The sequence below is a fragment of the Cricetulus griseus genome, chromosome 2, assembly GCF_003668045.3.
Source record: "Cricetulus griseus strain 17A/GY chromosome 2, alternate assembly CriGri-PICRH-1.0, whole genome shotgun sequence".
NCBI lineage: Eukaryota > Metazoa > Chordata > Mammalia > Rodentia > Cricetidae > Cricetulus > Cricetulus griseus.
In genome coordinates, this window is record NC_048595.1 from 200,577,061 (window position 1) to 200,604,874 (window position 27,814).

The 27,814-nt window shown below is 42.9% G+C and overlaps 4 protein-coding genes across 4 annotated transcripts in view; all 4 read right to left on the reverse strand.

Annotated features, from left to right (window-relative positions):
• The window catches only part of Pcdhac2 (protocadherin alpha subfamily C, 2), a 197,572-nt gene extending 193,577 nt beyond the window's left edge, over window positions 1-3,995 (reverse strand). The window contains exon 1 of the mRNA XM_035440185.1: window positions 3,132-3,995. Within this exon, the coding sequence (XP_035296076.1) occupies window positions 3,132-3,995 (864 nt within the window). The remainder of the gene's footprint in view (window positions 1-3,131) is intronic.
• Window positions 3,996-8,412: 4,417 nt separating this feature from the next.
• LOC100768950 (protocadherin alpha-3-like) lies at window positions 8,413-10,941 on the reverse strand. The gene has a single exon (XM_027398119.2). It carries the CDS (start codon window positions 10,939-10,941, stop codon window positions 8,413-8,415), a length of 2,529 nt encoding a protein of 842 aa, XP_027253920.1.
• A 97-nt stretch (window positions 10,942-11,038) lies between these two features.
• Window positions 11,039-18,632, reverse strand: LOC113833715 (protocadherin alpha-2-like). The gene is made up of 2 exons (XM_027398120.2): window positions 16,242-18,632; window positions 11,039-11,143 (listed from the first exon to the last, which is right to left on the reverse strand). The coding sequence occupies exons 1-2, from the start codon at window positions 18,630-18,632 to the stop codon at window positions 11,039-11,041; spliced, it is 2,496 nt and encodes an 831-aa protein (XP_027253921.1).
• Window positions 18,633-18,686: 54 nt separating this feature from the next.
• LOC113833716 (protocadherin alpha-1-like) lies at window positions 18,687-27,657 on the reverse strand. The gene is made up of 2 exons (XM_035438737.1): window positions 25,211-27,657; window positions 18,687-18,804 (listed from the first exon to the last, which is right to left on the reverse strand). The coding sequence occupies exons 1-2, from the start codon at window positions 27,655-27,657 to the stop codon at window positions 18,687-18,689; spliced, it is 2,565 nt and encodes an 854-aa protein (XP_035294628.1).
• Between the last annotated feature and the right edge of the window lie 157 nt (window positions 27,658-27,814).

Genomic DNA, 27,814 nt, shown 5'->3' on the forward strand with positions numbered 1-27,814 from the left:
CAGTGCCGCTCACTCAGGGAGAAGCAACAGCTTTCACCTTTTCTCCAAGGAATGATGACGAGTGGAACATGCATTCTACATCCTACATCTCAGACCACAGAGCACTACTCGAAGGCTTGATGTCTGTCTCACTGCTCAGAACACAAATGGAAGCCAGCATACAGGATGAGTGAAGACATCTAGAAGCAGTGGATGCTCCACAGGACCTACAGCTCAGCAGGCAGGGGTTACCCCACACTAGCAGCCTCTCTCTCTCTCTCTCTCTCTCTCTCTCTCTCTCTCTCTCTCTCTCTCTCTCTCTCCCTCCCCTCCCTCTCTCATGAGGAAAAGAGTGGAACAGGGAAGGACCCCATTTTTATGACTTCTCAGTGAGCAGATGAAGAAATTCTTTTTTATCTAACCTGAATCAACACACTGATAGGGCACAAAAGATTCTAGATGCCTGAAAACAACTCAGAACAACAGTAAAATGTTGCTTCTGGGTGTGGGTGCACACCTTTAATCCCAGCTCTTGGAGGCAGGGCCAGGAGAGTCTCTGTGATTTCCAGGTCAGCCAGGCCTTCTAGTGAGACCCTGTGTGGGTAAGAGGGAAGAACTGAACAGACACTGCCACTCCAGGGTAGCCACAGTGCAATGAACAGACCAATGGGAGCAGAGTTGATGAATCCCAGGGGAAAAAAAAGCACTCCTGCTAGGACTTTCTGCATAAAACCTACAGAGAATATATATCCGCCCATATGGCTTCATGGAGCCCCAGGTTCTTAGACAACTGACAAGTGAGGGTCTTTCCTTGAACAAAGGTAGGCCAGAAAGATTGGGAGAGGTGGCTGTTTTTTTTTTCTACAAATAAGGGAATGTTGAGACCATATAACAATTTTAAAAAAGCAAGAGAAAACAACATAAAAGAATTTCTGCTATCTACAAAAATCAAACGTAAAAGACATAGAGGCAGATGAATTCTGACAATGTTTGAACTAACAAACACAAAATGTCCCATGAGCTCGAGAAAATAAAGCATTAACAGAAAGAGAATTTCAACAGAGATGGAGTTTTCAATTCTACAGCATACATGACCAAGCAAAAGAAACTGTAACCTCAAGGTGGAGCATTTGAATTTACTTAGGAAGAGAGTAAAAACTAAAAGAGAACTTTGAAGACTGAAGAAGGACTAAGAGACTTACGGGATATAAAAAGAGTGAGCCAATATGTGCATTGTTATTCAAAGAGAGGAGAGAAAAACAAGCATAAATTTTAGAGAAATTATGGCTTAAACACTAAAACATCTTGGGATGAAATGGATAGACCAAGAACCTTAACATAGATCAGATAGGATGAAACTAAGTAAAGCCGCATCTACAAACTAATTGTAAAGGGTCAACAATGAAGAAAAATTTTGACAGCAGTAAGGAAAAAGTGATTTATATACAAGGGACCACTGACAAAGCTTAGCATCAGATTTCTCAGCAGAAAATTCGCATGCTAGAAAATATATTTAAATCCCTGAAGGAAAACGATCACCAGGCAATAATCCTATATCCAGTAATAAGTAAAATTGTTAAGTGGCAAACCGCATATGAAAAATTCAAATTAAAGACAACAATAAAACTAACCTTTCCCGAGGAATCCCCTGCTGAGTGCAATTGATCCTCTCTGTCCCTTGAATCAGATAAACTGGGGCTGAAGGCCATGAGGTCAGTCTTAGGTGGGTACTCCCCAGAGCACACCTTTTGCCTCCTTTGCTGAGAGTATGACCAGCTCCCCACCGCGCTGGAGCACACCATTACTGGTTTTCCAGGCCCGCACATGCTCTCATTGGGCACAGTGGAGCAGCGCAGCGCTGTGTACAGCAACAGGGTGAGCACTAACAGGCTGGACACTGCGCAGATGGCGATGATCAGATACACGTTGACATCCACCAACGACGCCTCCGACCTTATGACATTCGTGGACACTCGCGATGGCGTCTTTGGTACCTGGCCATTCTCTACCAGTGTCACCAACACAGTGGCAGTAACCGTCATTACTGGATCACCATGGTCTTTCACCAGCACCAGAAGGTTCTGGCGCAGCGAATCTGCCTCGTCCAGGATGCGTGTGGTAGTGATCTCGCCCGTGTACAGACCCACGCGGAACGGAATACGGGAATTGCCTGCTGACGACTGTAGTTCATAAGATAGCCATGCATTATAGCCAGAATCTGCATCCACCGCACGCACCTTCGCCACCACATGGCCTGCACCCACTGACCTTGACACCAGCCGGCTCACCACTCCACCAGATACTCCCGCCTCTGGTTCCAGCAGCAGTGGAGCATTGTCATTCTCGTCCAGCACAAACACCTGCAGAGTCACATTGCTGCCCAGGGCAGGCACACCAGCATCCCGCGCGCTCACCTGGAACTGCAGCAGCTCCAGCTCCTCATGGTCCAGAGGCTGCAGTGCGAACACCTTGCCGCTCTCTGCGTGCACAGACACGAAGCTCGACAGCAAGCGCTCGCCCACCCTCCGCTCCACCAGAGAGTAGGACACCAGCGCGTTCTCCTGCGCGTCAGCGTCTGTGGCCGACACTGTGAAGATGTGTGCGCCAGGAGGGTTGTTCTCCTTCACGAACACCGTGTATTCGGGCTGCGCGAACGCGGGAGCGTTGTCGTTCACGTCAGCCACCTCCACGGACACGCTGGCCGTGGTCCACAGCGAGGGTGAGCCCCCATCCCGGGCGGTCACCACCACCTTATAGTCAGTTGTGGTCTCTCGGTCCAGGGTGCTATCTAGGACGAGCGAATAGTAATTCTTGAAGGTGGACACCAACTTGAAGGGGACATTAGGAGTCAGGGAGCAGGTCACCTGCCCGTTGGCACCAGAGTCACGGTCCGACACACTGATTAGTGCGATGACTGTGCCTACTGGAGCATTCTCTAGGACTGGAAGTGATAGAGATTTGAATTCCAATGCTGGTACATTATCATTGATGTCTTGAATTTCTACAATAACTTTACAATGTCCGGAGAGTGGGAGTTGTCCCTTGTCAATGCCCTCTATCAGAATTTCATAGGATTTGCATTCTTCAAAATCAATGTATCCCTTTACAGTAATCTGTCCTGTAACTGGGTCTATGTAGAATTTGCGTTTCACATCTGGTGAAATATCCGTGGAAAATGAGTACATAACGTCCCCATTCAAACCTTCGTCTAAATCTGAGGCATTGACTTTGACTACCAATGTTCCATTTGGGACGTTTTCTGGTAATTTCACAGTATAGAGAGATCTGTCAAAGACTGGAGAATTGTCATTGGCATCCAGCACTGTGATAAGTAACTGAACAGTGCCAGTCAGCTCGGGTTTGCCTCCATCCGTGACAGTGAGCACTAAAAATATCTCTGGAGTTTCCTCTCGGTCTAAAGATTTTCGTAGTACAAGCCCAAGACCTTTTATCCGTCCATCGTCTGATGGTTTTTCCAAAGAAAAATAGTCATTGGGGCTTAGCCTATAAGTCAGCATAGCATTGATTCCGATATCTGCATCTGATGCTCCCTCTAGTGGAAACCAAGTGTCAATAGGCCTTGATTCTGCAATGAACAGATTCTTTTGTGTAGCTGGGAACATGGGTGGGTTGTCGTTAATGTCCCTTACCTCCACCTCCACGTGGAAAACCTGCAGAGGCCGGTCCACGATCACCTCCAGGTGGATGCTACACTCCGCGCTCCGCCCGCACAGCGCCTCCCGGTCGATCCGAGAATTCACAAACAAAATGCCATTCTGCAGATTTACCTCCAGAAGGTCCCCGCGGTCCTTGGACGCCACCCTGAACAGGCGGGGCACCAGCTCCGCCAGCTCCAGCCCCAGGTCCTGAGCGATGCGGCCCACGAAGGTGCCGTGTTTGGCCTCCTCGGGGATGGAATAATGGAGCTGGCTGTTCCCTGCCTCCCAGGCTGCAAGAAGCAGAAAAGAGAGAAGCAGGCGCCGTGATTCCTGGCCACTTCTCCAGAAAAATTCCATTTCAAGTGCACAATGCTTTGTTCCGATTAGGGATCCTCTCTCAGAGATAGGATAATTCTTCTAATCCGTCAGTCCATCGCCCTGCATCCTCCATTATTCAGATTCTGGATGGTGGATACAGCTTTCCGGGAAGAATGGAAATGATTTTCCTTCGGTCTGTCTTCTGTCGGATTTATTTTATGGCAAAGAGCGACATCATGTGGCTCCAAACTGTAAGTGTGGATTCCGGAAATGCACACCTCTAAAAACTGTCGTCTTTATTCCTTCAGCTGCTCCAATAGGTTTCTCGCTTTGCAAAATAGAGTTATATTTTGTAGGTATGCGTTCTGTACCAGATTATGTGAAATCTTTTGTTTTCTTAAAACATCAATTTCTAATACAGTGGAAGTTCTTTTCCATGTAGCTTTTAGGTATTTGCAGAGACCCAGCTATCACTAATATAAACTTTGTAAATATGCGGTTGTGGGGTGTAAGTTAGGAAAATTCATGACAGATTCCTTTTGTGCCTTCAAATGGTGGCTTGTGATTGCTAATGGCACTCTGTTCATCCTTGGGTTTGTAATATTGGTTCTGGGTCTTGAGAGAAACAACATTCAGGGAACCACTGATTCGAAGAATAAGCCTTTGAAAGGGAAGTTCGCAGATACTGTTTTAAGAAATTGAAGTCTGTTAACATTTAATGGACTGCCTTCTTGGAGTCACAGAAGGGCTGGGTGTACATGGGAGATTTAACATGGAATTTGAAGCATGTAGTAAATAGCTGTGTGCAAGTGTGGTATTCTCATTTTTGATCTTCTAGTTTATAAATTGCTGGTGCTTTCTGGCGTTCAAGATACCTAGATTTCTATTTCCCATATTGTCCTCGTGTATTTTAGTCAATGAGGATATCTCCTACCTCTGAAAAACCATACATTAACAAACAGACACACTCCTTTTGTCCATTAAGTAATGAATTTAGTAAATAAAAATCTTCATGTAATTTATTTTCAGAAGATATAAAAATAAATAAATGTTTTAAGTAGACTTGTAGAACAGTCTTAAATTGAGTGGTAGAATCTGGGGTTGGCTAGAGAAAGGGAAATAAATTTTTCTAAACTATCTACAAACCAGTTTCACACACTTTGTAACAATTTTAAGAGCTCCCCAACTTATGAGACATTTCATGATTAAAGCAATTGGACAGTCATTCTACCCTCCTTGATAATCTGAAACACCAAGACTGCATTGTTTGGTTCATTTGTTACTTTAATTTCTCCTTTACATCCCTTTAAGTATGTGTGTCCTCTTTTGAAATAATACTTTTAAAGACAAACATTGTATATTAATATTAGTACCTCACATGTATTAAAATACTGTTTTGGGGTATTTACCCAACACAACTGGTTTCCTTTTCTTTTCATTTTTGAGACAGGGTTTTATTTAGCCCTGGCTATCCTTGAACTCGCAGTGTAGCTATGATTGACCTGAAATGTCTGACTTCCCTGTCCCAAGTGCCCTATTACCAACACAAGTTTCACAGGGTGCTGGGAGTAGAACTCAGACCTTTTTGCATACTAGATAAGCACTCTAGCAACCAGACTGCATCCCCAGCCCAGTTTCACTTCTTTAATTTCTTAATAAACTATGTTAATTTAAGGTTAAAAATATGGTGTCTCAATGCTTTAATTTTCTAGAGATAAAAAAATCTATATGACATTGACCTAAATAGGACATATTTCAATGTAGAAAGCCTAGGTTTTACCTTATTTTCGTGTCATGTTTTGCCAGGCATGATCTTTGGATCCATCCAGGGTTTTAATGGACAATGGAGAGTTCCCAACAAATAAAGTAATTTCCTATACAACCTTAACAAAGGAGAAGATGGTGGAGGTGGCCCTCTGCAAACTATTTTTGCATCTTAAATTCACAAGTTTCTTTCTTCCATGTTTGTTTAGACCAAAGAATAATCAAGTTATCAAAAAAATAATTTGAAAAGCCCATCTCTCTTTTCCTCTCTCTCACTCACACAAAAACTAATTTCTGAGTCAAAACAGAAATAGGCATGCTCTCACTGAGTAGCCAAAGGTTTTTTTTTTTCAAATTATCAAAGATGTAAAAGACACTGTGGAGCCTGCAGGTGCACAGGTTGGGGTGCAACAAAATAGGAATGGATATTTGTGACAGTTGACCTTCATTGTTAACTTGATTTCCAACAACCCTGATGGTAACAAACCTATGGGTGTGTTGGGGGGGCGTTCTGAATTACATTAACTGAGTGAGATTAATCCTGAATTGGGCAATGCCATTGCATGACTGAAGATTTGCTTTGAATAAAAAAGCAGAGAGCAGCTGAGTGCCAGTGTTCATCACTCTCTGCTTCCAAATTTTCGGCACAAGCTGACCTGCTGCCAAGACTTCCACACCATGATGGACCGTACCCTGGAACCTTGACCCAAAACAAACCCTTCTTTCATAAGTTGATTTTATCAGGAGTTTGTCACAGTCGCAAGAAAAATAACTAATACAATATTAGTTCAAAATAAATACATATTAAATAAATAAATATTCATTTTGCATCCAGTGAGATGGATTGGTGGGTAAAAAGCAATTGCCATGCAAATCTGGCAATCTGAGTTTGATCCTCAGAACACACGGAGGAAAGATATTGTCAATTCCCACAACTTGACTTCTGATCTCTATATGTGTCACACACACATTAACTAATTGATAATCAATCGATTAATTATTCACTTTTATAGCTCAAATGCATATTTAAAGAGAAAAAGAAAACACTTTAAAATTTCAAATCATCTTCGCTGAAGTTCAAGACCAACTGGATTGTTTAAAAGCCATCTCAAAAATTTTCAAAAATATCTATTTTTGAAAGTCTTTTTAGTCAAGCATTTCAAGAAGAGCTGGACTAGAAGACTAAAGTCCTATATCTGAGGAACAAAAGCTCTGAATGACCCTGTAACCTACAACAGGATGATAAGAACCAATAAAGTAAGTATTGAATTGGATTGCTTCAGCAAATGCTTGATGAATGAAGAAACAGTAAAAAAAGGAATAATTCTGGGAAAGAAAATGTAAATAAGAAAGAGAGAAGATAAAGAAAACATATTGCATATGTTTGACTAACTGAATGTATGAAGTGTTAACCCTGTTTTACTTATTAGTTCTCTCTGGAAACAAAGGAAATTGGGTGAGAATCCAAGTATTTTGTAAGAGAAGTTGACATATACATTGCAAAACTAACAGGAGAACAGTCTCACTTAAGTTTTATTTGATTAATAAAAAGATAAAAATGGAAGACACATAGAAAATTTTATTTGATATCAGTTATCTGAATGTTCTGCTTATTGTAAGGCAAATAGGTATTCACGGAGCCAAACTGCAAAAAGCTCTTCATAAAAATAAAAATATTTTTCAATTGTGGAAAAAATATAAACAACATAGTTTTGGGGTTTTTTTGGTTTTTCGAGACAAGGTTTCTCTGTAGCTTTGGAGCCTATCCTGGCACTCGCTCTAGAGACCAGGCTGGCCTCGAACTCACAGAGATCCGCCTGCCTCTGCCTCCCGAGTGCTGGGATTAAAGGCATGCCCCACCAACACCTGGCAAATACATAGTTTTTGAGAACATTGTTTTGCTTTGATGTCTCATAATTTTTAATGTAATATTTAAATTATCACTGTGGAAGGGCTGGAGAGATGGCTAGTGGTTAAGAGCATACATGTAAGGTCAGGTGTTGGTAGTGGCTCACCCCTTTAATCTCAGCACTTGGGAGGCAGAGGCAAGTGGCTCTCTGTGAGTTTGAGACCAGCCTGATTTACAAAGTTAGTCCCAGGAAGGCTAGTGCTGTTACACGGAGAAACCCTGTCTTGAAAAACAAAAAAAAAAAAAAAGCACACATGTATATGGACCAAACACATATATAATTTAAAAGTCTTAATTAGAACCACTGTGGAATAAAAATTCAATACCCACACAATACATATAGACGTTTTTAAAATAATATTTTTAATCTAATGATAAATTATTTTCAAATTGGCCAATTGGTTGAAAATAAATATGTATATAATTTTTAAACTTCTTCATTGTTAACCTATTTTGTGTAGTTATAAGGATAATAATGTCCTGTGAGTGGTAAGTCAGAGAAATACCAAGCACCCAAGCACGACTAACCATTCAGGAAATGGGCCAGTGACAATTCTACTAGCGCCTCCTAGAAATCCCCAAGAAAGAAGCAACGGATACTGAAGCTTTGCACACAGATTAGTGACAGCGAGCTGGATCCAGATGCTCTAAACGATGTCATTCACACAGAAGAAAATAGTTCCCATTTGAACACAGACTGCCATAAAATAACCTTAGCACTGTATTTACCAACAAACACACTTTTAAGTGTGCATCTCACCTCTTGTCGATTCAGTACAGAATTTAGTCATGAGAACCCAGTTTTAATGACAAAATTAGTAAGTGTGAAATGTTCAATAAAAAGAACATAAGTAGAATAATTAAGTCCAACACATCTCCAAGGACTAAAAATACTAGCATATGAAACGAGAACATGTTAGAGATAAAATTACTCACTTTGACGGAGAAATCAATGTCTGCCACCAGTTTCTCCTCTTTCTCCTGACTAACTGGGCAGGGTGTGAGACTGGGGCTGAAGGCCATGAGGTCTGTCTTGGGCAGACCCTCTCCAGAGCACACTCTCTGTCTCCTCTGCTGCGAGTAAGACCAGCTCCCCACCGCGCTGGAGCACACCAGCACAGGCTTCCCAGGACCGCAGGAGCCTTCTGGGGGCATCGCTGAGCACCTGAGTGCAAGGTACAGCAGCAGCGTGAGCACCAACAGGCTGGACACGGCACAGATGGCGATGATAAGGTACACGTTCACATCTACAAGCGATGTTTCCCTGCCCGCAGAATCCACCAAAGCCCGCGATGGGGCTTTTGGCGTGTGCCCACTCTCTACCAGAGACACCAGCAAGGTGGCTGTGGCTGTCAGCACCGGCTCTCCATGGTCCTTCACTAGCACCAGTAGGCTCTGCCTCGGCGCATCTGTCTCATCTAGGACACGCGTGGTGCTGATTTCACCGGTGTACAGACCCACGCGGAATGGAAGGCGCCCACTGCCCGCCGCCGACTGCAGCTCATAAGACAACCACGCGTTGTACCCAGAGTCCGCGTCCACGGCACGAACCTTTGTCACCACATGTCCTGCACCTACTGTCCTTGACACCAGTTCGCTCATTGTGCTGCCCGCCTGAGGTCCCAACAGAGCGGGAGCATTGTCATTCTCGTCCAGCACAAACACCTGCAGAGTCACATTGCTGCCCAGGGCAGGCACACCAGCATCCCGCGCGCTCACCTGGAACTGCAGCAGCTCCAGCTCCTCATGGTCCAGAGGCTGCAGTGCGAACACCTTGCCGCTCTCTGCGTGCACAGACACGAAGCTCGACAGCAAGCGCTCGCCCACCCTCCGCTCCACCAGAGAGTAGGACACCAGAGCGTTCTCCTGTGCGTCAGCGTCTGTGGCCGACACTGTGAAGATGTGCGCCCCAGGAGGGTTGTTCTCCTTCACGAACACCGTGTATTCTGGCTGCGCGAACGCGGGAGCGTTGTCGTTCACGTCAGCCACCTCCACGGACACGCTGGCTGTGGCCCACAGCGAAGGCGAACCCCCATCGCGGGCGGTCACCACCACCTTATAGTCAGCTGTGGTCTCCCTGTCCAGGGTGCTATCCAGCACGAGCGAATAGTAATTCTTGAAGGTGGACACCAGCTTGAAGGGGACATGAGGGGTCAGGGAGCAGGTCACCTGCCCGTTGACACCTGAGTCACGGTCGGACACACTGATCAGGGCGATAACGGTGCCAGGTGCAGAATTTTCTAACACAGGAATTGATAGTGACTTGATGACCAGTTCAGGCACATTGTCATTAACATCTACAACTTCAACTAGAACCGTGCAGTGATCTGTCATTGGGGGGTTTCCCTTGTCTGCTGCCTCTACCTGAATTTCAAAAGACTTAGTTTCCTCAAAATCTATGTTGTCTTTCACAGTGATGTATCCATTAACAGGGTCTAAGTGGAATTTCGACAGAATGTCAGCTGACATATCCGTGTGGAAAGAATACACAATGTCCTTATTTACTCCTTCATCCAAATCAGAGGCGTTAACATTCACTACTACAGTACCATTTAGAGCGTTTTCGGATAGTCTGACTTTGTAGAGCGTCCTCTCAAATGAGGGGGCGTTGTCGTTCACGTCCAGGACAGTGATCTTCACTTGAGTGGTGCCAGTTAGCTCAGGTTTCCCGCCATCAACTGCCGTGATCAGTAAATGGTGTTCAGCAATGTCTTCTCGATTTAAAAGTTTTTTCAACACAAGTCCCAGGGATTTAATTTCCTCATCTTTTCTTTTGACGTCCAAAGTAAAATACTCACTGGAGTTAAGACTGTAAGTCAACAACGAATTTGCTCCGATATCTGCATCTGATGCGCCCTCTAGCGAAAACCGAGAGCCAAGCGGTCGAGATTCATAGATAAACAGATTCTTTGTGGCCATTGGAAATACTGGGGGGTTGTCGTTAATGTCCCTTACCTCCACCTCCACGTGGAAAACCTGCAGAGGCCGGTCCACGATCACCTCCAGGTGGATGCTACACTCCGCGCTCCGCCCGCACAGCGCCTCCCGGTCGATCCGAGAATTCACAAACAAAATGCCATTCTGCAGATTTACCTCCAGAAGGTCCCCGCGGTCCTTGGACGCCACCCTGAACAGGCGGGGCACCAGCTCCGCCAGCTCCAGCCCCAGGTCCTGAGCGATGCGGCCCACGAAGGTGCCGTGTTTGGCCTCCTCGGGGACGGAGTAGTGGAGCTGGCCGCTCCCTGCCTCCCAGGCTGCGAGGAGCAGAAGCCAGAGCAGCAGACGCTGATCTTCTCTCCAAGAAAACACCATCGCAAGCCCCTTGCAAACGCTTGGTCGCTCCCACACCGATCCAAATTATCTTAAATATTTTCAGTTCCTTATTCTTCACATCTTAAACCCCTTACCGCTACCATTTTGTCTGAGACTGTGACGAAAGAGGATCGCCTAGTGTGTAAAACCCGCTGTGTTTCTTTTTGTGAAGGAACCTGTGGTGGACAGCGACATCAAGTGGCTAAATGTGTAAGTATTAATGCGTTTATTTTCTTAAATGCCTAATTTGAACTGTCCCCAAATTTGTATTTTGACCTGTGATTTCCTTCAAGTGGCCATCAAGGAGTTTTTTTTTTTTTTTTTTTTTTTTTTACCAAACCATAGCCTTACATTTTCACGATATCTCTCCAGTTCACAGCCTCACTGCTAATAATGGACTTCATGTATGGTAGGCACAGTGTTCTGACTCTCTTAATGGAGTTTACCCATTAAACTTTCACAACAATCTAGGATGAATTTTAATATGAGTCATTAATTGCAAGTACATATAAACCAACCAAATTAAAAAGGGCTTTAACTGATGATTTCTCCATTCAAGATGCCAGTCCCAAAATATATTTTATGCAAAGATGAGTCTTTGATATTTGTGATGATGAAGGTATAAGGTATGAAAATGTTGTGCATACCTACTAATATATGTTTATATAATTTCAGCATTACCAACTTACTTGGGAATAGGCTGGATTGCATTTATTAATTAACATTTGTAAATCACCCCCAGGTCCTTTATTCAAGCTTGGTACCCTTGTTAACTCTCTTAACTGGTATTTATATAAAGATGTCAGGTCTCCTTCATTCATATTCTTACTTACTGGGGATTGAAGCCAGTGCCCCAAGTACCTAGGCAAGAGTTATGCCACTGAGCTGTATCCCCAGCCCAGAGTTAGTCTTTCACAGTGAAGTTCTTTTGTAAACATATTTCCTGTAGGAGAACAACACTGTGTGGCTTGATTATTTGTTATACTCGAATTGTACCAAGTAAGAGCATTTTTTTATAAATTTCCACACTGTTTGCACATTACAATTTGCATGTATATTCTAAAATGAAAATTAAATGACTATGGCTTTAGTGATCTCCTCTCTGTATGAATTTCTGTATCAAGTAACTTTAAAAGATTTCATGTAGGTAAGTATTGTGATGCACACCCATCATCTTAGGACTTAGGGGGCTGAAGATCAGCCTGAAATCAAGACCCAACCCATACAAACAGGACCTGAGAGATGGCCTAGCGGTAAAATCACATGCTGTCAGGCCTGCTGACATGATTTCAACTGCTGTGGCCCAATGACTCCTGAAAATGGTCTTCTAACTTGCACACTCGAATCATGGCATGCATGCATGCTCACACATGTACAGCCATACAAAACAAATAAGTGTTAAAAGAAAAATAAAGAAAGATTGAACACATTGTCAATCTAAAAAATTACAAAGAGAAAAACAACTTTAGAACATGAGTCACAAGGCAACATATATAAGACTAGGTAATGAAATGTTCTTTTTAAATGTATTCTATGTACAAGAGTGTTCTAAATGCATGTATTCCTGCATGACAGAAGAGGGAATCAGATCCCACTACAGATGGTTGTTACCCACATGTGGTTGCTTGGAATTGAACTCAGGACCTCTGGAAGAGCAGCCAGTGCTCTTAACTACTGAGCCATCTCTCCATCCCCCAGGAATGAAATATTCTAAAGATCTCTGTGAATTCACTAATAAAGATGAGGTATGAGTCCTCTAAACTCCAGAATATTCATGGAAAGGGCAAATTTAAGCATTTATGGGGAAAAAGAAACTGTCCAGACTTTTACTTATAGACAGAATACTTTAAAGAGAAATCTAGCACATAATTTGAGTATTAGAAGAAAAGGGTTTCTTACAAGGCTCAGTTTCCAGTTTTTAATTGAATAAAATGTAGCAGTCAATTAACTCACATTTTATCATTTATGTTTAAAATAAAATAATTAATAAAGTTTATACTGAATAAATAAATGAATATTTAAAATTAACTTAATTTAAATTAATATTTAAAATTAAATCTTAACTTCAAATAAGGATAAGTGAAGACTACATTAATGATATTTGTTAACAATCAACATAATTTCTAATAGATTCTTCTGTGATAGCTCATAAAGAATTAATTAGATAGATGCTTATGGTGTTTTGTTTGTACTTTTCAATTCTAGTGACTGAACCTAGGGCTTCTCATCCATTATAGGGCTCTTGTTATTGTTGTTTTGTTTTGAGACAGGGCCTCACTGTATAGCCCTGGCTGGAACTCATTATGTAGACCAGGCTGGCCTCAAGCTCATAGAACTCTACCTACTTCTGCCTCCTGAGTGCTTGGGTCAAAGGTGTGTGTGACCGTGCCTGACCTCATCCATTTTAGGGCAAGTGCTCTCTTCCTGAGTTATCCTCCTAACCTAAAGGTATTTCGTTTTTAAAAGTTGTTTTATTTTATATGTATGAGGGTTTTGCCTGCACAAATGTATGCACACCATGTGAATGCCTGGTGCCTAAGGGGGCCAACTGGAGTTATACATGGTTGTGAGCCACCATGTGGCTGATGGGAACCAAACTCAGACACTCTGTAAGAGCAGCAAGGGATCTTACCTGCTAACTAACTAGATTGTGAGATTATTTCTGAATGGTATGTTTCTAAAAATCAGTTACAGATATCATGATGTCCATTAGTGATCTAATGATCATATCTTAGAAGGATGATTTGAAAATGAAATAGAAATTTTAAAACATTGTGGGCTTAAAACTTGTGAGATGCTTCTGAAGACTTATGTATGTTTGTATTTAAAGAGTATACTATTGAGAAATGTGATGTTACATATGAACTGATAACAGCTAGACTCTGGTACTGAGTATCTGTAAATAAAGGTAACACTGAAAGAATATTGAGTTTAAAAGATTAGGCCAGTGTGTAGATGAGCATCAATGAATATGTTGTACTATCACTTTGGCAAGAAAACTGCACATCAGACTAAGAAACCATAAGAATTTATTAGGAAACAGATTATGGCTCTTGGAAATCTGGGAACATTTCAACATAACTTTAAAAGCTCATAACTTAGCAATAGTAAAACACAGTGGCCAGGCTTTGAATAGGGTAGACTCCATCTGAAGGTTCAGACATTCTGCACACCAGCCTTCATGTTGGTGAATAGCTATGTACTCGAAATTGGAGGGTTTTTTCTTCAAAGAAAGGATATCCCTTGTTTTCAAGGCATTTTTTTCTCTGTAAAGCCTCGGATGAACTTTTATCATTTCCAGGGAATATGTACTTTGCATTGTAAGACTTATCAAGAGAAGATGATAGGTTTCCTGTAGGAGTGGAATCTTCTAAAAGTTCAAGTCCACCCACCAAATTGCCAACTCCAATAAAAACAGGTCCCAGATTGAAATGGATAGTCTAAGCAATAGTTAAGGATAAGACCACTTAGTGGAAGTCAGGTATTTAGTTCATCAATATGCAATTGAATCCACAGAAAGAAGTAAATTATTAGATGTCAGAAAACTGTTTTAGACTGTTAACTCACCCAAACACATCTTCCTTTGGTTGGAAAAAAAAGTAAAGACAAAAATAAAATCCTTCACAAGTGTATCACTTACTGGTCAAGCCCTGTGTTTTAAATACCCATTGCAGGAGTTTCCACTGGAAATGCAGCCATCCCAAGCCAGGTCTTGCATTTTGGGAAAATTTCAGTTTCACAAGGAATATGCTTGAAAACCAGATAAAAGTGTAAGCTCAGGGTGATTAAGTGTAAGCAGGCATAGAGTGAGAAGTGGCCAACTCCTTCACAGAGGAGCCCTGCATGAATTAGCCTAATGACACTGGATGGTGACTGTTGAGCACTAGCATGAAGACTAGGTCACAATACTCTTCACTTATACAAAGAAAAGGAAAAGATCTGGATGCTTGGTCAACCCAACTTCTCTTCTGGCAAGATCTAACTATTCAGTCCTGTTGGCATGGAATCTGCTATGTAGGTCAGGCTAGACTGGAGCTCCGTGATCCATCTGCCTCTGCCTCCCAAATGCCATAATTAAAAGCATGCACCTCCACACCAAGCCCAATGTAATCTTCCTTTTCTTTTTATTTATTTTCTTTTTTTCTTTCATTATTTTTTGAGACAGGGTTTCTCTCTGTAGCCCTGGCTGTCCTGGGACTCACTCTGTAGACCAGACTGGCCTTGAATTCACAGAGATCCACCTGCCTCTGCCTACTTATCTGAGGTTAGGCTCAAAGGTATACACCACCACACCCAGCCCAATGTAATCTTTTTGTTGTTGCTCTTGTTTTTCTTTTTTTGAGACAGAGTTTTTCCGTGTAACAGCCCTATCTGTCCTGGAACTAGCTCTGTAGACCAGGCTAGCCTCGAACTCACAGAAACCCAACTGCCTCTACCTCCCAAGTTCTGGGATTAAAGGCATGCATCACCACTACCTGGCTCCAACTTAATCTTTAAATGTTAAAGTTTGAAGGGTCCTTGCCTCAATGAACTCTCTCTTTTGCCTGAAAACCCAACGATTTTACTATAGTTAAATCTTTATCTCCCAATTTCGGTCATTTTTCCTTATTAAGAACAAATAGGCTATCCACCATCCCTAAATGCTAACATAATTGTAATGGTCAATACAAAGATAGATACTGTTATAGGCCTGGAATTAAAGGTTGAAAGAGCAAATCTGAAACATTTCCAGAGTAAAGATTATATTACTCTAAACAGACTCTGACAATAATATGGATAGGATTCTATGTTTACAACTATAGTTGTCGTACATTTTAAAAATCCTTTGAGTTTTCTAATTTGGTCTTTTAAGTTTTTGAAAGGAAAACATTTCGGAGTAATGTTGAATTATTACATTTTGGTGCCAGTGAGATTGCTCAACAGGTAAAGTTCTTGCCTTGCAAGGCTGATGACCTGCCTTGGATCCCTACAACCCAAAAAAGTTCTTTGAGGTTCACACACGAGGGTCGAGAACACTCACAATAAATACATTTTAAATGTCAGGTTTTCCTGGGCATTTTTTTTCAATTATTCAGGGTCTGATTACTCACGCAGAGATTTCTTTATGAACCTCACTATGAAAGTAAGACTATTTAGGAGAATTGTTCTATGGGCAGGAATTTGATACCCAATTCATAAGTATCTCACGACAACACAATGATATAAAATAAAGGCGGAGCTTCAGGTTTAAATAATTAACAGGAATCACAAGCAATACAGAAATTGTGACGCTCTTCTCAAGAAAAAAAATTAAAGCCTACCTTTGCTACGTATTCTGAGTCTAATGGCGGCTGTCTCTCTTCTGCTGATTCCGGGCCTTGGGATAGGCTGGGGCTGAAGGCCATGAGGTCGGTCTTGGGTGGACCTTCTCCAGAGCACACCCTCTGCCGCCTCTGCTGCGAGTATGACCAGGTCCCCACCGCGCTGGAGCACACCAGCACAGGCTTCCCGGCAGCACAAGCTCTGTCGGTGGGCGTCGCCGAGCATCGCAGTGCTGTGTACAGCAGGAGAGTGAGCACCAACAGGCTAGACACTGCGCAGATGGCGATAATCAGGTACACGTTGACATCCACCAGCGACGCCTCTCGTCCAATGGCGTCTACCAACGTTTTTGATGAGGCTTTTGGAGCTTGGCTGTTCTCTATCAGAGAAACTAGCACCGTGGCTGTGGCAGTCAGTGCAGGCTCACCATGATCCCTCACCAGCACCAGCAGGCGCTGGTGCAGCGCGTCTGCTTCATCCAGGGATCGTGTGGTGCTTATCTCACCCGTGTACAGACCCACGCGGAACAGGCTACGGGAATTGCCTGCGGATGACTGCAGTTCATAAGAGAGCCAAGCATTGTAACCAGAGTCAGCATCAATTGCGCGCACCTTCGCCACTACATGCCCTGAAACCACTGACCTAGACACAAACTGGCTCACAGTCCCTCCAGCTCCCACAGCTCCGTGGGACAGCAGCACGGGTGCATTGTCGTTCTCATCCAGCACAAACACCTGCAGAGTCACATTGCTGCCCAGGGCAGGCACACCAGCATCCCGCGCGCTCACCTGGAACTGCAGCAGCTCCAGCTCCTCATGGTCCAGAGGCTGCAGTGCGAACACCTTGCCGCTCTCTGCGTGCACAGACACGAAGCTCGACAGCAAGCGCTCGCCCAACCTCTGCTCCACTAAAGAGTAGGACACTAGAGCGTTCTCCTGTGCGTCAGCGTCTGTGGCCGACACCGTGAAGATGTGCGCGCCAGGAGGGTTGTTCTCCTTCACGAACACCGTGTATTCGGGGTGCGCGAACGCGGGCGCGTTGTCGTTCACGTCAGCCACCTCCACAGACATGCTGGCTGTGGCCCACAGCGAGGGCGAGCCCCGGTCGCGGGCAGTCACCACCACCTTATAGTCAGCTGTGGTCTCTCGGTCCAGGGCGCTGTCCAGCACGAGCGAATAGTAGTTCTTGAAGGTGGACACCAGCTTGAAGGGGACATGAGGGGTCAGAGAGCAGGTGACCTGCCCGTTGATTCCTGAATCACGATCTGACACTGAGACGAGGGCGATGACAGCGCCCAGTGGAGCATTCTCTTGGACAGGCAGTGAGAGAGAGGTTATTGAGACTTCTGGCGTATTGTCATTGATATCCACAAGTTTGACTGAAATTTTACAATGTCCTGACATTGATGGCGTTCCCTTGTCAGATGCAATGACCTGAATTTCATAGGCTGTCCTTTCTTCATAATCTAATCCCCCGTTAGTTCTGATTTCTCCTGAGGTGGGGTCTATTTGGAACTTTGTCCGTGTGGTCGAAGATACATCACTACTGAGTGAATACACAATCTCACTGTTTGATCCTTCGTCTGCATCAGAAGCATTTAATTTAACCACCAAGGTTCCGTTTGCAGTATTCTCTAACAACTGTACTTTGTAAACTGATTGGGGGAAAGTAGGCTCGTTGTCATTCACATCTAAGACCTTAATGAGTATTTGAACAGTGCCTGTGAGTTCAGGCTTGCCTCCATCCGTAGCTACCAGTAACAATTTCACCTCAGCGTTTTCCTCTCTGTCCAGAGATTTCCCCAGCACAAGAAACAGCGACTGGCTTAGTTCATCATTTGTTTGTACATCTAGAAAGAAAAATTCACTGGAACTGAGCTTGTAGGACAGAAGAGCGTTTGCTCCTATATCTGCATCAGATGCTCCCTCTAAAGGAAACCGCGAGTCAAGCAGCCTCGATTCGTGAAACTGGATAGTTTTTTCTGTGGTTGGGAACACCGGAGGGTTGTCGTTAATGTCCCTCACCTCCACCTCCACGTGGAAAACCTGCAGAGGCCGGTCCACAATCACCTCCAGGTGGATGCTACACTCCTCGCTCCGCCCGCACAGCGCCTCCCGGTCGATCCGAGAATTCACAAACAAAATGCCATTCTGCAGATTTACCTCCAGAAGGTCCCCGCGGTCCTTGGACGCCACCCTGAACAGGCGGGGCACCAGCTCCGCCAGCTCCAGTCCCAGGTCCTGAGCGATGCGGCCCACGAAGGTGCCGTGTTTGGCCTCCTCGGGGACGGAGTAGTGGAGCTGGCCGCTCCCTGCCTCCCAGGCTGCGAGGAAAGGAAGCAAGAGCAGCAGACACTGCCTGACGTCTGGGCCCCCTCTCAAAGAAGGCATCACTTCTAATCCTACGTGAGTTGGTCAAATTAAATGATCATGTTTAAAAAACAATTAAATAGTCTGACACCTGCTCAAATCCTGCAGCTTCTCCCGACGTTTTATCTGAAGTAACAAAGAGGCTCTGGGAATTTTCCTTTCTAGAGAACACTCTCTGGTGAACAGCGACACCCTGTGGCCAATCCGATTCGAACTTTACCGTATTAACTGTAAATGAGACGTTTACCGTATTAACTCCAAGTGTAAGCTTCAGTAGTGTTAAGTATATTCACACTGTTGCAAAACTTTCCTCTTGTTAAGCCGAAAATTTATACCCACTTGACAGCAATTCCAGTTTCCTCCGTCCTTGCTCATGGTAACCACCATTCTACTTGCGTTTTCTGTAAGTTTCACTATCGAGTAAGTGAAATCATACAGAATTTGTTAGGGTTTATTGCTCTGGGGTTGAGTTCTTTTTTTTCTTTGTTTTGTTTGTTTTCCGGGTGTTGGTGACGCATTCTTTTTTTATTAATTTATTTTTTACATTCCAATCCCAGTTCCCCTCCCTTTTCTCCTCCCGCCCTCCTTACTTCCCCCCTCCTTCAATCTGCTACTCAGAGAGGGTAAGGGCTCCCCTAGGAAGTCTACTAAGTCTGTCCCATCATTTAGTTGAGGCAGGACCAAGACACCTCTCCACCTCCACACCCCTGTGTCTAGGCTGGGCAAGGTATCTCTCCATATGGAATGGGCTCCACTAAATCAGTTTGTGCATTAGTGTTAGGTCTTGGACCCATGGTCATTGGCCTCATACATTGTCCCAGGCACATCATTGTCACCTGTATTAAGGGAGTCTAGTTCGGTCTTATGTAGGTTCCCTATTTGTCAGACCTGAGTCAGTGATCTCTCACTACCACAGGTCAGCTGATTCTGTGGGTTTCCCCATCATGCTTTTGACTCCTCTGTTCAAATTATCGCTCCTCCCTCACTTCAATTGTACTCCAGGCCCATTGGTTAGTTGTGGATATCTGCATCTGCTTCCCGTTTCTGGAACAGGGTTCAAGCTTCCCTGGGGTTATGGATTGTAGGCTTGTATCTTTTGCTTTATGTCTGGTATCCACTTATGAGTGGATACATAATGTATTTGTCTTTCTGGTTTTGGGTTACCTCCCTTAGGATGATTTTTCTAGTTCTGTCCATTTGCCTGGGAATTTTAGGACGTCCTTGTTAATTACCCTTGAATAGTACTCCATTGTGTAAATGTATCTATCACATTTTCTTAATCCATTCTTCAGTTGAGGGGCATCTAGGCTGTTTCCAAGATCTGACATTTTTCTTTGTTTTGAGACAGGCTTTTTCAACTTACTATAATATCCTGAAGGCTTATCAGTGTTGTAGCATGTTACATGTTCTAGGTTGTTGCTTTTCTTCTTAATATTGAATGGTTCCGTTTTGTATACACATTGCATTTCTTGAGTCCACTCAACCATCCATGGACATTGGGTTCCTCTGGCTCTTGGTTCTTGTAAAAAGTGCTGATACCAATACAGATGTTCAAATATCTCTTGGAGACCCTGTTTCCAATTCTTTTGAATTTCTTTTACCGCTTCTTCACAGCAAGCATACCAGCATCAATAGGTACTTTTGATCATTGAAAATATGAATACACTCTTGCCGTTTATAATTTTGAGTTTTGAGTTGTTTGTGGGTTACATTGACTTCTTATATGAGAAGTATATTTTATTTTAGGATTATTCTCTTTTCTATTATATTTGAATTTTCTTACAGAAAAAAATAAAATGATTTCTTTTCAGTGTTAGTTACATGAGTGTATCCATTACTTATTCATTCTTAACTGGCTCCTTCACATGCAAAAATATTAAATTTAAAGATAGAGTGGGAATTATTTGAAATTAGGAGAGGAATGTGTCAGTTGGCAAAGTGCATATCAAGTTACACACTTGTTATTTTATGTATGTCAAAGAATTTGTTTTTATCTTTCTTAGAAGAAAACAAAATGAACTGCAAAATTTACAGTGTCCATTAAAAACAGCAACAAGAAATAAATTTTTCTGGAGTTAGAATCACTAATAATTTTTATATGAGCTGGGTGCATGCCTCTAATCCTAGCACTTGGGAGGCAGAGGCAGGTGGATCTTTGAGTGTGAGACCAACCTGGTCTACAAAGAGAGTTCCAGCACAGCCAAGACTAAACAGAGAAACCCTGTCTTAATAATAATAATAATAATAATAATAATAATAATAATAATAATAACTTTCCTTGAGTCTAATATCTTGAAGGTATTCCACTTACTCACTCTTGCAGTAAAATGAATGCAACTGGAAATAACTGAAGAAAAATTATGTTCACAAAGAAAAATATCCCATGTGTTCTCTCAACTGTGGTTACTAGATTTTATATAGATAGATAAAATTGGGCATAAATACACACATGTGTAACCTATATAACACATATACCATATATGTAATGAACGCAGAAACAAAAGCGTCTAGAGGAACAAAGGAGACTAGTGAAATGAGGAAGAACACTGAGGTAGAGAGGAAGGGAGCATGAAGAAATAGGCTCAATAAGCATTATATACTTATGCAAAATACCCCACATAAAACAGTACTATGTACAATGAATATATACAGTAAAAATTTTGGAAAAAATTAAAAGGAATAAGAGCTGAAATAATGCATTCCACTAAAATGCTGTGAAAGAAGGAAAAAACTATTGAAATATTCTGAATGGGACAAGAATTCTGAATCAGCAATCAATGGAAATTCCATTCACATTCATGTTAAATGCTAAATCACACTACTCCATATATATGTGTGTGTGTGTGTGTGTATGTATGTATGTATGTATGTATGTATGTACACACACACACACACACACACACACACACACACACACACACACACATATATATATATATATATATATTATATATATAATATGTTTTCCTTCTTTCTATAATAGCATCCCATAAACTACAGCCACTTTTCAAACTTTGTAATCCTAAACTCGTCCCTTTTTATACTAGTGACTAATACTTGAGATTTACCCCCAAGTTAATACAATTCACTATTCCAGAAAACTTTTAAGCTTTATAAGAATCATTATAACAAAGAAAGAATAGTCACCCTGATCTTATATCTGCAGTGTAATCATCTTAAACTCTGTGATCACAATGTAGTCTTATGAGGACATATCCAAACACATTAAGGTCAAGTCCGTTTTCTTGGGGTTTATTATTGTTATTATTGGGCTTTGTTTCTTCATTTTATTGTTAAGGCAATTGTCACTTATAGCTCAGGCTAGCCTCAAACTTGTTCTGTAGCAGATGATGGCCTTTAAATTCAGATCCTCATGCTCCCACCACCCAAGGACAAGTATGTGCCACTAAGCTGGGCTCTTCCAGACAAATTTAAAAGGCTACTGGTTCTATTCATAGTTTTATGATTAATGTTTCAGTACTCTGAGATAACTACATTTTCAACCTATACTAATTCCTTTATTTATTTTTATTTTTGTATATAGGTGTTTTGCCTGTGGGTATGTTTGTGCACCACATGCATACCTGGTACCCACAATCCAGAAGAGAACATCGGATCCCCTGGAACTAGAATTACAAATGATTTTGAACCACCATGTAGGTACTGGGACTCAAACCTGTGTGTTCTGGAAGAGCAGCAAGAGCTCTTAACCACTGAGCAATCTCTCCAGCCCACAGTCTACATAAACTTTTTAATATAATGAGTAAGGTCATTGTAGCCTCAAATGCCAACCAATTCAAATTTTTCTGGCTTAAATAAAAGACAGTAATATTTATCTTGTACTTACAATTTTTCAATTTAGCAACAAAACATTCTCTCTATAACTCCCAATTTTTAATCCTTTTTTGAGATAGTGTTTTTCTGTGTAGCCCTGGCTGTCCTGAAACTTGCCCTGTAGACCAGGCTGGCCTCAAACTCAGAGATCCACCTGCCTCAGCCTCCCAAGTGCTGGGATTAAAGGTGTGCACCACTGCCTGGATGTCTTATCATTTTAATTGCCCTTTCAGAGCATTTTTCCATGGACTTGCTTTAGTTTTACTCTTTAGTTGCTATCACAAAAATCATAGTTTTCTAAAAATGATTTGCATAAAGAAGGAATGCGCCCCTTTCTACTGTTTTGTAGAAACATCACATTTCTTATTTTTGTTAAAGTTACACACAGGACAATATTTTCTTTCATGGATGTGATGGTTTGACAAAGAAAACTGAAAAGGGTACATTACACCAAACCCAACACACTGTGTGCTTCGGGTTCTATTGCAGGGCTCTTCATATGCTAGGCTGTCAATATGTGCTTGTAGAGTGAATGATAATAAATATTGAATGTCCCTCTAAAGACCATGTTCACATGTTGCTAATGAATATAGCTATGGAGATATAATAATGTAAGTGGGGGAGAAAATTTTATTTATGGTTTTTGAATCTATTCTCTCCAATTGTATCGTCCTACAAGATTTATCTCACATATAGAGAAAATTAGAAGGGTTTTTTAAGCATTATTATTCCAAAAACTATTTTGTGGTTATTCTTGCTAAATAAGACTGGGTGTAATAATATTAATATTTGGAAAGTTGAGGAACTATGCTTTGGCCTGTGTCTTACAGTGCTCTAAACAACACATCTGTCAACATATCACCCAAATCTCAGGAAGCTTAGCTGCCATTTTTTGTAGAATGTTTTATAAAAGTTTTTTGAAGTTTAATATAATTACATCATTTCCCTCTTCCCCTACCTCCACCCAAACCTTTGATGTACCTTCCCTTGTTCTTTTTCAAATTTATGTCTTCTTTTTCTTATTGTTTATATACATGTACATGTGTGATACCTAAATACAACCTGCTCAGTCTGTATAATGTTACTTGAATATGTTTTCAAGACTGAGCATTTGGTATTGGATAACCAGCTGGTGTGCTCCTCCCTGGGGAAGACTATTCCTCTTCTCCTCAGCCTTCCTTACTTGCTTGTGGTTCTTTGTCTAGGGTTGGGACCTCCTGAGCTTTCTTTCTTCCAAGTTAGCACATCTATTGGTGCTTTCCTTTTACAAGAAGAATTTTAAGGAACTTTTCTGTATGTGTGTTTGAATATTTGCCCAACAAGTTTCATTCACTTTATACTTGTGTAACTTCAGATTTGAATGTAAGAACTAAAACACTATATTAGAGGTTATGGAGATGACTTGGTGGGTAAAGTGCTTGGTGTGCAAGCATGAGGACCTAAGCTCAGGTCCCTAGCACCCACATGCCCAGTCAGTCTAGCCAAAACGATGAACTACCTGACTCAAAAAAAAAAGATAAGGTAATTGAGTAAGACACCTAACATTAATTACTGACCTCCATCTGCATAAAGGAGAGCATACCCAAGAATACACATACACACACACACACACACAGAGAGAGAGAGAGAGAGAGAGAGAGAGAGAGAGAGAGAGAGAGATTTAACAAGCTCTTGAATAAATAGTTAGAAGACTCAAAGAGACCTATATCAAAAGCATATCAGTTGGGTTGTTAAATCTGCTGTAAAACATACTGCCTAATATGTTACTCATTATTGATCAACATGAATATATGAATCAAACTTTGAAGAGACCATTATTCACAACCGGCATAAAGAATTTTCTTTTCCTGTTTTGTGTTTCTACATTCATTTCTAGAAAGACAAGCATTAGGGATTTGTGCATAGTACAATTTTGTTTGGAAAAAATTACTCCACCTGTCTCTCTGTCTTTTATTTTGATTTCAAACAGTGTTTAAAATTTAGTATCTGCAAAATTCTTCCTTTGGAAACTACTTTAAATATTTAATCAAATGCAATGGACTGTACTAGAAACATTTTAAATTAGTAATTATCCTTAACTTAGAGGTTTTTGGGGGGTTAGTTTTTTTGGGGCCTCAACAATTTCATCTGTAGAGGGAAAAAAGTTTCCCCTAAGAAAATATCAGAGGGATTTTAAAAACAGAAAATAAAGGGTTTAGGGGCATTGACAAATAAACGGGAAGTGTTCTCAGTACATCTTGACTGGATCATGCAAGACACAAATTCATGTAATAATCAGTCTTTCCAGCCAGGGAATGGCACCAGGAACTTGTTGGATACTTTAATGTGGAAATTAATGTATCATCAACAAATATATTTTAAATCACAGTGCTTAAAATTTATCTTTTACTGCCCACTTTGAAACTTAGCCGTGTAGGGAGAAAGCAGATGGTTTCTGTAACTTTGCCTACAATCATTTGAACAGAGTAAGACATTTCACAAAAACTAACAGCCCATGTTAAAGTTCACCAACACCGTGCTTGCCTGGCATTTATGAATTCCTCAGTTCCATCCCTAATGCCACCACTACCCAAAATTAACACTAATAGTGCTGAAAGGTTTTAAAGCATTCTACCATATTGATAAAAGAATACAATAATTTGCATCTATTTTGCTTCCTAGCTCCATGCATTATGCAATTGGAAATACTAGAGAATTTGCAAAGGTATGGTTTGTTAAATGTCATTGAACACCCTGATACATTTTAAATGCTATTTAAATAATGCTTTAAAAATGAAGTTAAATCTAAAAAGAGGTTGAAGTCATAGCTCAAATTTGGACTTACATTACCAGAAAGATCCGAGTTTACTTCTGCCTGTTCACTTCTTTCCAATATGTTCAAACCTGGAGACAGGCCAGGGCTGAAGGCCATGAGGTCGGTCTTGGGCAGACCCTCTCCAGAGCACACTCTCTGTCTCCTCTGCTGCGAGTAAGACCAGCTCCCCACCGCGCTGGAGCACACCAGCACAGGCTTCCCAGGAGCACAGGCTCCATCGGTAGGAGTCGCCGAGCAGCGCAGCGCTGTGTACAGCAGCAGAGTGAGCACCAACAGGCTGGACACTGCGCAAATGGCAATGATCAGGTACACATTGACATCCACCAGCGATGCCTGGGGGCCCACTGCACCAGTTAATACCGGCAAGGAGGCTTTCTGAATCTGTCCACTTTCCACCAGAGACACCAATACGGTGGCGGTGGTGGTCAGCACCGGCTCGCCATGGTCCTTCACCAGCACCAACAGACGCTGTCGTGGAGCGTCGGCCTCGTCTAGGGCGCGTGTGGTGCTGATCTCACCCGTGTACAGACCCACGCGGAACGGGCTGCGTGCGCCACCTGTCGAAGGCTGCAGTTCATAGGATAGCCACGCATTGTAGCCAGAGTCTGCGTCTACTGCGCGCACCTTCGTCACCACATGCCCCGCACCAATTGACCTTGACACCAGTTCACTCACTGAACTGCCCGCCTGAGGTCCCAGAAGCGCGGGCGCATTGTCATTCTCATCCAGGACAAACACCTGCAGAGTCACATTGCTGCCCAGGGCAGGCACACCAGCATCCCGCGCGCTCACCTGGAACTGCAGCAGCTCCAGCTCCTCATGGTCCAGAGGCTGCAGCGCGAACACCTTGCCGCTCTCTGCGTGCACAGACACGAAGCTCGACAGCAAGCGCTCCCCCACCCTCCGCTCCACCAGAGAGTAGGACACTAGAGCGTTCTCCTGCGCGTCAGCGTCTGTGGCCGACACTGTGAAGATGTGCGCCCCAGGAGGGTTGTTCTCCTTCACGAACACCGTGTATTCGGGCTGCGCGAACGCGGGCGCGTTGTCGTTCACGTCAGCCACCTCCACGGACACGCTGGCTGTGGCCCACAGCGAGGGCGAGCCTCCATCCCGGGCAGTCACCACCACCTTATAGTCAGCTGTGGTCTCTCGGTCCAGGGCGCTGTCCAACACGAGCGAATAGTAATTCTTGAAGGTGGACACCAGCTTGAAGGGGACATGAGGGGTCAGGGAGCAGGTCACCTGCCCGTTGTCACCAGAGTCACGGTCGGACACCTTGATCAGGGCGATGACAGTGCTAAGTGGAGCATCCTCTTTGATGGGCAAAGATAAGGAAGTGATCTCCAGCTCCGGGGTGTTATCATTTATATCTAACACTTTCACCAAAACCTTGCAGTGATTTGACATTGGGGGAGTCCCTTTATCAACTGCTTTTACTTGAATTTCATAGGATTTTATTTTTTCATAATCCAGGTCACCGATCACTCTAATTTCTCCTAAAATAGAATCCACTTTGAATTTTTCTTGAATGTCAGCAGAAACGTCATTGCCAAAGGAAAACACAACTTCACCATTTACACCTTCATCAGCGTCAGAGGCATTTAACGTGGTCACTAATGTTCCATTCGCTGTAGATTCTACTAACTGAGCTCTATAGACAGCCTGGTCAAACAGTGGGGCGTTATCATTAACGTCGAGCACAGTAATCTGAAGCCGAACTGTCCCTTCCAGCTCTGGCTTGCCCCCGTCAGTGGCTGTCAGTAATAACTGAAGTTCTGGTGTTTCTTCTCTATCCAAAGATTTTCTCAGTTCAAGCGAAAGGGATTTACTGAGTTCGTCAGTCGTCTCTACCTTCAAAGAAAAGTATTCAGTGGGGCTCAGCGTGTAAGTTAAAAGAGAATTGACACCAATGTCTGCGTCCGCAGCGCCCTCTAGTGGAAACCTCGAGCCTAGTTGTCTATTTTCAGGAATAAATATCCTTTGTTCTGAGCCTTTGAAAACCGGTGGGTTATCATTAATATCTTTAACCTTCACATTCACGTGGAAAACCTGCAGAGGCCGGTCCACGATCACCTCCAGGTGGATGCTACACTCCTCGCTCCGCCCGCACAGCGCCTCCCGGTCGATCCGAGAATTCACAAACAAAATGCCATTCTGCAGATTTACCTCCAGAAGGTCCCCGCGGTCCTTGGACGCCACCCTGAACAGGCGGGGCACCAGCTCGGCCAGCTCCAGACCCAGGTCCTGAGCGATGCGGCCCACGAAGGTGCCGTGTTTGGCCTCCTCGGAGACGGAATAATGGAGCTGGCCGCTCCCTGCTTGCCAGCCAATGAGAAGCAGAAGCGAGAGCAAGAGCAGGCGCCGGGCTCTCAGGCCTCGGAGCCTGGAAAACAGCATCGCAAAAGCACTGCGCCTTTCGTACCGCTGTCACTCCAAGATCATACTTTGTAAATTCATGTTTTCAGTCATTTGTCTCCTCACCATTTTTATCTTTTCTCGGCTGATGACGAAGCTTCCTCCCTTCGGTTTTATCAGTACCTCATTTCCAGCTTCA

Excerpts from the sequence above, each read along its gene's own strand:
- LOC113833715 (XM_027398120.2), bottom strand. The coding sequence starts at position 18,632 with ATGCCTTCTTTGAGAGGGGGCCCAGACGTCAGGCAGTGTCTGCTGCTC. Across the intron at positions 11,144-16,241 it reads ACTCAGAATACGTAGCAAAG|CCACTTGATGTCGCTGTCCA; the intron begins GTAGGCTTTAAT and ends TTACACATTTAG.
- LOC100768950 (XM_027398119.2), bottom strand. The coding sequence starts at position 10,941 with ATGGTGTTTTCTTGGAGAGAAGATCAGCGTCTGCTGCTCTGGCTTCTG.
- LOC113833716 (XM_035438737.1), bottom strand. The coding sequence starts at position 27,657 with ATGCTGTTTTCCAGGCTCCGAGGCCTGAGAGCCCGGCGCCTGCTCTTG. Across the intron at positions 18,805-25,210 it reads GATTTAACTTCATTTTTAAA|GGTGTCGCTGTTCACCAGAG; the intron begins GCATTATTTAAA and ends GATTGGCCACAG.